At 39.3% G+C, this 8,460-nt stretch overlaps 1 protein-coding gene across 1 annotated transcript; it reads left to right on the top strand.

Moving 5' to 3' along the window:
- The first annotated feature begins 3,063 nt into the window (after positions 1 to 3,063).
- On the top strand, positions 3,064 to 8,154 carry CCDC86 (coiled-coil domain containing 86). Its single transcript, XM_007431413.4, has 4 exons — positions 3,064 to 3,420; positions 4,336 to 4,465; positions 5,702 to 5,776; positions 7,423 to 8,154. The coding sequence occupies exons 1-4, from the start codon at positions 3,188 to 3,190 to the stop codon at positions 7,540 to 7,542; spliced, it is 558 nt and encodes a 185-aa protein (XP_007431475.1). The 5' UTR covers positions 3,064 to 3,187; the 3' UTR covers positions 7,543 to 8,154.
- Positions 8,155 to 8,460: the final 306 nt, after the last annotated feature.

The raw sequence follows: 8,460 nt of genomic DNA, 5'->3' as shown, positions 1-8,460 counted from the left end.
ATATTTGAACAGGAAGGACAGTAGCAGCCAAAGCTCTGGGGCATCCTGCTGCACCCTGAGTAACAAGGTCCAGCTGTACAGAACAGTGGGCTACAAGTCGCTCTTTAAGTCAAAGCCACAAAAGAAAAGTTTAGTCAGCTTGCCAAATGCTGGTACCCAAGGTTTACAGAAACCCAGAGTTCCAAGTAAGGCTCTTACCTGGTTGTTGAAGAAGAGCACCCACTCTGGCAGGGAGAAGTTCTCTTGTGCCCGGATGTATAATATAGTCCAGGTAAGTGACTTTAGGCAAACAAAACTGTAGCTTGGCTGGCGAAGCTTTGTGACCCCACTCTGCGAAACTAAAGTCAGGTGTCTGTGGTAGCTTCAGCGGGTTTTAAAACATGTTAAAATCAAAAGAGGCCCAACCCCAGAGTGATTCAGGAATAACTGCAAGCTGAGGAGGTAATCAAAAAGGCTCTACTGACAATTTAAACAGAGAAGCTAACAGGCAAGGAAAAGTTTAGGTTACCGAGAGGACAGTGGATGGTGGCTCTCCATTTACAACCTTGTCAGGTGAAAGAAAAGCATGCTTAAAAAAAACAACATACCAATAGTTAATGCACAGATTTCCTCAACATCAAATCCTTTCCCCCCATTCCAATTACCTTTCCCAATCCCTGCAAGTCAAAATCAGCTTTCCCCAGTGCACAGCCAACAAAGAACAAGAAGCTCTGCACCAAGCAAACATTTGTAATCTTCTCCTTCAATTTATAACATGATAGAAGGCTCACCTCTATCAGAAGGTTCAATAGGCAAAATTGCAGCTTCGTTAACTGTTTCCTTCGCTTCCCATATACTCATTTGGTACCGTGCAGTGTCAACAAGAAACTGCTGCACTGGAGGAGCTGGCGGTGGAGAAGTGAAGATCCAGTTGGGAGCTGCTGTGTTGCAGCTGTCATTAGATGGAAATGGTCCCTGGGGATAAGTTCCAGTAGTCTTTTCTTTTTTTAACGTGGCCTGCAAAGAACTATAGCCACTGGAAACAAAGTCATAGTTTCTAAATGATGGTAATTCAACAGGAATCAATTTTTAGTCTCAAAAATGCAAGGATAAGGCAATCTCAATCTTACATGGTTTGCACTTTGCACATACAGAGACACTCAGTGAAATCTTGGTGCACACTCAAAGGATTGTATTTGATGCATATGAAAGTATTGCAAAAAATCCTGGGAAAAAAAAGGTTAGCTTCCAGCTGTTTTCTGTGGAAGTCCTCTTCCTTTTAACCTTCAATCAATATAACAAGGCGAGAGGCAAGCAAAAGGAGGGGGCCTTGAGCCTGTTTGAAGCTAAGGCAAAATGGGAGGAATTCACACACACTCCAAACAATGAAGAATAAATGAGAACAGAAACCTCTTACTTCTAATATGCACTCAAATATACACAAATCACAAAACATATACAAAACTTACACCAGAATGAACGGTGGATATAGGCATGGCCAGAATCTGCGTTCACTACAGAAAGACTCAGCTTTTAAAAGGGACAGACAGATGTATATTTTTAGAATTTGTCTTCACAATTCAAAACAGTTTTTCAATTTTACATGCACACACAGATGGACACAGGCAAATGCCCACAAACAGAAAACACTGGCACCTTAACATTAACAATGCAACAACAACAGCAAAAACCTCCCTGCTTGTTCCTACATGCTGTCCATCACAGCCCTGTAGAGACACAGGAATTCTTCCTTCCTATTTCTCAGCTGGAAGAAAGCGAGAGAGTCTTGGTGTACAGGTAGGAAGGTTCATGTAGAATTCAAGCAAACCATTCAACAGGGAGACAAGTACACAACAACAAATATATTGTTCTATTACTTACATATTCTTAAATAAAACAAAGGCTGATTATTCTCATTGTAAGGTCATGGTAGTAGTATTTGCTGGGTACCAAATCTTCTACTGCTTTGATGGTTTCAAGTTACACCCTTGCAATAATTGCTGTCATCTTTCCAATTGGCTTATTACTCTACCTTGAGCAATATTTATAAGAAGAAAAAAAAATGCAAATGTCAGTGGCAAGTTAATTCAGAAAAGGAAAACTGCTATAGCTTTAAGATCTTTTTCATTTTTTTAACAATAAGCTGCGCATGCTTCAAAGTTCTTTTAATGTTTGGGGTAAAATACAGAATGAGTTTCATCAGAGTTCTGAATTATTGCTTTCCTGGTATTTCTTCAAGTACTCTTAATAGGGTTAATTTTGCTTCTTGGCCGAATTACAAGGAGAAGGTCAGTGTTACAATCGACTTCTGGATTGCAGGGACAAATTTCATCCGAAACTTGTACCCAACAATACCTGTACTCATTTTTTTTCTTCTTTTCACAAAAAAAAAGTTTCAAAAGTTTCATAAGTTTTAGTTGACAACAATTAAAAGTTCCCCATCCTAGCCAATTTTGTTTACCAGTGTCTGTTTAGAAAAAAAATAGTAGTGGTAGTTTGTATGCTAGTATCACCTATTAAAAATGCTAATAATGAAGCCTAAAATTCCAGGTAATAGTATTATCACTGTTCTATTATTATTATTGTTACTGTTATATTTCACCATATTTTTCTTCTAAAAAAGGAAGAAAATAAGCAACACCCTTTTCGAAAGCCCTTTATACTTCTAGGTCTAGACAAATGTTTAAAAGCCGTGCGAAATAGAAAACTTTCAACTACCAGCTTTAATTGAGTGTATAACGGTATTTTTAATGGAGCCTTCGCAACCAAGCGCTCTCCAGATATATCGGGACTACAACGCCCATAATGCCCAGCCAGCATGCGTTCCGGAATTCTGACCATAATACTGTAGTCCCAACACACAGGATATTACATTGTGGAAGACCATTGTACTGAATTTTCACCACTCTTGCCCCGCATATGGATTCCGCTACAGGTAGCGGACACCGGAAATTATATTCAAGAACGAGTGAGACGTACCCTCTTTCTAGCCAAGGAACAGCTCTAGTTCCTATGTAACCTCCAATGAATATTCGCCGTTTATCGTCACAAAGGGGCGCTGTCTCGTGGGTAATTCTGCGCATCCGTTTGCGTCGCACGTGGGACGTCATCAGATAGGGCCCTTCGGCAGTCTTCCTCGTGGGGACACACATGGAGAAAGCGTGTTTGTTGGCTGGAAGTCTGTAGCGAAGAGACAGAAAGGAAGGAAATGGCAGCGCTTATCGCTGAGGAGCAGCTGCAGGCCGACCGACTGTCTCCAGAGGCGGGACAGGGTGAGCAACTTCAGCAGCTGGGGAATGAGGAAGGGGCTGTCGCCTTAGTGGAAGCTGGACCTGGGAAGCTGCAAGTAGCTGCTTTGGGTAAGAAGCGGAAGGAGGCGCCACCTATCCCCAAAGGAAGGCCTAAATCTGGGCGGGTGTGGAAAGACCTCAGCAAAAAGCGGTAAGATCTTGGTCGCCAGGTGATTGGACACAGCATCTTGGGGGGAATAGGGGAGCAGTTACAGCAGTTTTTTCAACATCAGCAACTTTAAAAAGTGTGGACTTTAACTCCCAGAATTCCCTAGCTTGGCTGGGGGATTCTGGGAGTTGAAGTCCACACATCTTAAAGCTGCTAAGGCTGAGGAACACTGAATTAGAGGGACTTGGGCTGACAGAAGCACTGTGTATTGGTCAGTTCTCCTAGCTAGAGTTTATCATATACACCTCATGCCTATCTAACATGCAGACTAAATGTTACAAAAACAAGAGCCTTAAAATGTTGACATTTATCCTCAGTTCAAAGTGAGTGTAAATTTTAGAGGGCTTATATTGAATAAACAGCCTTTGGTGGCTCACAGGGACTAAAATGGCAGGATGGTTTTAATATTCTTATTTGTTATGGTAATGTTTTTTGATGTGTGAAAGTAACCTTTTGTTTACTTGGGACTCCTTGCCAAGTAAGAGCACACAGGACTCTGATCATAGACCTGCTTCACTCAACATGCTAAACTTTACTAAGATTGTTTGGTTTAGTTCTAGTTTATGGCTCAGTGTATTGTGCCAACTTCATTATTTATTTGTCACATTTATATAGCTGCTCATCTCACACAAAGCAACTCTGGGCAGCATACAACAATTAAATAAAACAGCAAATAGATAAAAAACCATTATAAAAAGATAAAAAGTAATTACTAAAATTAAAATCTTATAAAAAATTTCAAAATATACAAACCTCAGAGACAGCAGAATATCAATCATAGTTATTCAGTAAGGCTTTGCTAAGACAAACTATGGCTGTCTCACAAGATGATATCATCTAATACTAAAGCTTAGCTCTTATTTTTAGTTGATGGTATAAATGTCCCCATCTCCCCAGATTTTCCCACATGATCCAAGACAAGCCTTTACATACTTCCTGGAAACAAAAGATGAAAATACGTCAGGAAAAGAAGCTCATCAAAAATTTTGCCCAGGAGCTGAAGGAACAAAAACAAAGGGAGCGTGAGGTAAGGAAAAAATAATGTTTGTCTCAAATGTCTGGAAGTAAATATAATAGGTCCATAGTGTTATTCCCCAAGCATCTCTCAGCCCGGTCACCATCTTCACTAGTATCTTTTGTCACTCTAACTTAGTTATGGACTGAATGAGCAGGAAAGGACTGGTCCTAAGTCTGTTGAACTCACACCCTCTGTTCTGATGCTGTACAAGAAATGTGAACATAATTTGTTAGCTTGCTATATCTAATCCATGTGCCTTCATCCTCCTGCAGACTGACATAATGTAGCTATTTTGAATTTGACACATAAGAAGTTGTGTTCTGCTTCTGATGTAAAAAGTTTAGGATAGGGCTGCCACCCTGTTCAGGCATACATGCATAACTTTGATGATACTACTATTTCGTGAAGAAGTATTTGACCCATTTCTGAATTTCTGCATATCTTTGTTATTGAATGTTAACAGAGCTTCATGAGGATCCTATTTATATATTAAGAAAGACTTAGTGGACATACACTAGAGCTTGATGCTTTTTTCATTTATGTCATAAACAAAATCACGTAATATGCAACATGGGCATCCATGGGGAAAAGATGGGGGAAATAACACTTGCATTAGATGTCATGACATAATTCGTAATCATGTCACTTGTATGATGGCAGAGTATCACATATGGTCACTTTGATGTTGCTGCTGCTCAGATGCTGCTGACATGTGCCAGTGTGAAAAAATACTCTCCCCCCCAGTTCAGTCAATTCAAGTAAAAGAATAATTAGGGCCAATTTACTTTATTTAAAAATCAGGCCTGGTTTGAGCCACCTTTGTCTTATATAAATCCCGCAAATGTTGGTTTTCCTCATTACAATAAGGGTCTCATCACATAGATTCTAAAGTCTTCTTGTGTCCCGCTTAAAAGAAACTTCTGGGGACCTCATAAAAAGTGATTGATGCTTATCAGTCTAGCAAAAGTTTATGCATGAGAACTTTTAAAGTGAGAAGCAACTCAATAAAACTTTTTTCCTGTGTTACTTTCTCTACTACTTACTCTTGACAGTAATTAATAAATTCAGCTTTTGGCTTTTTGGCTTCATGAAGCTGAACATATTAGGTTTTTTTCTGTCATTCTTTGTATTCTTGTATTTTCCTTGACCACTTTGGAATTAATCTGTCTGGACATACTGGTTTTTTGTCTAGACTGTGACATATAAAGTAGTATGCATAAACGTTGTATCTTTTTTTTCTTTCAGGAGAAAAAGCAGCGGAGGAGGGACAATTTAAAAAGACGGCTAGAAAATGAGCGGAAAGCAGAGGTTGTGCAAGTGGTGAGTTTTGGATCAAGTTATTTTCGTCCAGAAAGAAAACTCCTTCCTTCCTTGGTTGAAGAAGAGTGGAAGCATTACTGTATTTCATAATTAGTCATTTTTTTACTTGACTTGATAGAAATATATTACAATGTATATAGTCAGCAGCAGTATATAATAAGTTATGCTTCCTCATTGCCATGAAGGAGGAGTGTTTTGAGGGGTGGAGGTGGGATTGTTAATCCAGTAACTATACAAATATAATTTCACTCTCTCTTGCTTAGGCTGGGAAATCTTTTGGTGAAAGGAAACTGCACTTAATTTTTCTTGGGGGAAGGGGGGCACAAAGGCCTCAGTAGGAGGGGTTGACAATCCAAAGCAAATGAAATTGTACAACAGTTGTATGCAGATAGATTTTCTGGTTTGGGGTGGAGATATTAAGCCTATTTTAACTTCACATATTTCCCAACTCAAAAACATGGAGAACAGTGCTGCTGATTTTTGGCAGCCATAATTGCAGGGACTTTGCCCCTCTCCCTCCCGGCCTGAAGCATTAGGTAGGTAGATAGGATCCTGGAGGTTCAGTTTGCGCCCTAGGCTGAGTTTAAATTTAAATCTGCCTGAACCAATTTCCTGCATTTCTGCCATAGAGATTCCTTTTGAATGAGAATGAGTCAACAAGAGAGATGCATGCTAGGATTTGGATCTGAGCCATTAATAAGGGAGCCTCAAGGGCACTTGATAGGATCCATTGCAGAGAACTTCTGTACCTTGAATGTCTCTTGAACTGTTCTCTTCCTTGGCATTGATAGCGTGCTATGGGAGTTCACCTGACCTTTTCTTTCAATTACCCTGGCTCTGATCCAAGTGTGAGAGAGAGTACCAAGTCCAAGCAGACAATTATGTTACACTGATAATAATTTATTACCAAGTTTATTCGGAGTTCCATACTGTTGGGACATCATAAGTACCAGTCTTGCAGCATAGAAAAGGTCAGAGGCATACCAACATGTGAAGTTATATAGCCCTACAAGTGGGATCATCGGCGGGCTGGTACCATGTTAATGTGGTTGAACGTCTGTATTGTTTTCATTAAGGGTCTTATACATTTGAACAGATAGTACCAAGTCCAAGCAGACAGTTTATCTCCTTTCTGCATAAAAGAAGTTGGAAGGGAAGAAAGGGGAAAAAACCCATGCTTTTCAGTTACAGTGTCTTACAATAAGTATTTGGGGGTAGGGAAAGGAAAGCCAAGCAGTGCAAAGCTGATGGGCTGGCTCTCTTTCATATTTCTCCATCTGCTGTTGACTAGTGGAATTGTGTGTTGCCAGGTGACCATTTGTGCATGAAGGAGCCTGACTGGTGGTATGTGTGTGCGCGCGCCAATTGTACTAAGGTCTTCCTTCACTCCCTCTTGCATGTGTAGAGTTTAATCTGTTGTTTTCCTTAGACGGGGTCACCTTTCACAAAGTTTAATAATTATCCTTTTCTGTGGAAAAGCTGTTTTTTCTAAAAAAAAAACAACAACAAAACTTCATGTTCTATTTTTGGAGTTTTTTAAAACTAATTTGGATAACATTCTGGAAGCCTCTCGCTTGGTTGATTGCTTTTCAGAAAGTTTTTAAGTGTACATGTGATGAGACCAATATTTCTCTTTTTTTTTTCAGATTCGAAATCCCCTAAAACTGAAGCGTGCAAAGAAGAAACATTTGCGGCGCATTGAAAAACGAGACACACTGGCATTGCTGCAGAACTCCCAAGCACAACCTAAAGCAGCCAAACGATAAAAAAGTGGAAATCTCTTTTCTGGTACATTAAAAGACTTCTTGGGATGCACAAGTCAAGACACAGAATCCAGTGTATCAAGAGACGTTGATATATCATAACTTTTTACTTGTCTTCTCTCACAACCAGCTATCATACCTTCCCTGCCCTCCCCATAAGATATGTTATTTTATCTCAATAATCTTTAGGAAATATTTCTCTTTCTGTAGTATTGGCATTAAAAAGACAAATGTGGGGAGAACAGCTGGGATATTTGAAAATGAGAGAAAGCCCTAAAGGAGTTATTGCAAAATCTGCAGCGTCCAGATGACTTCTAATTTCCAGAACTTACATTTCATTTGTTCTTTAACATGAGAAAAAAAATAATAAAAAATGTACTTTTAAGAAGAAAATGTGGTCCAGCAAATCTCTTCATGGGTTGTGTTGATTGTGGAGGACTTGGCAAAATCCAGGGTAGTTTTGTTTTTTTTTAAACTGGAGGTGTCTGGAATTTTTTAAAAAAATGTGTCAGTGGCTCCCTCTGACTTCCATCATATAACAGAATTCTGATCTTTACTAGTTAAAGGACAAGCCATATATTTTAAGTAATAAATACTTAAGCTAGAAACAAAGGATGTTAGATTTCTTTTTCTTGCTCTACACAGTATAGCAAAATAAAATGCATCTGCTTTGTGGAGAATGGTTGGTGCCCTTTACTTGTGTCAGCTTCAATTTATTGCACAGCAAATTGGGATTCTTTGGGAAAGAGTGGAGGTCTACCAATACTTATGGCTTGTTTGCATATGCAAGTTTTACTGCTTTCAGCATTTTCTGCTCTTCATGTAAGGAAATATAAGGGGATGTAAGGAACTATGAAGAATGTATACTTAATTGCAGCTCCAGAGGATCCTGGATGAAATGGATTATCTGGACCCTTTTCA

This window comes from Python bivittatus, unplaced genomic scaffold (assembly GCF_059951505.1).
Source record: "Python bivittatus isolate LINGU-HERP-01145 unplaced genomic scaffold, Pbiv_v1 ctg000480_np1212, whole genome shotgun sequence".
NCBI lineage: Eukaryota > Metazoa > Chordata > Lepidosauria > Squamata > Pythonidae > Python > Python bivittatus.
Note: the sequence above shows the minus strand (reverse complement) of the source record. Positions and strands in the feature narration are given on the sequence as shown.

What these genes read in the sequence shown, in the direction of transcription:
- CCDC86 (XM_007431413.4), top strand. Translation starts at nt 3,188, where the DNA reads ATGGCAGCGCTTATCGCTGAGGAGCAGCTGCAGGCCGACCGACTGTCT. An exon ending in AAAGACCTCAGCAAAAAGCG is followed by an intron (nt 3,421 to 4,335) that starts GTAAGATCTTGG and finishes CCATCTCCCCAG; the next exon opens with ATTTTCCCACATGATCCAAG. An exon ending in AAAAACAAAGGGAGCGTGAG is followed by an intron (nt 4,466 to 5,701) that starts GTAAGGAAAAAA and finishes TTTTTCTTTCAG; the next exon opens with GAGAAAAAGCAGCGGAGGAG.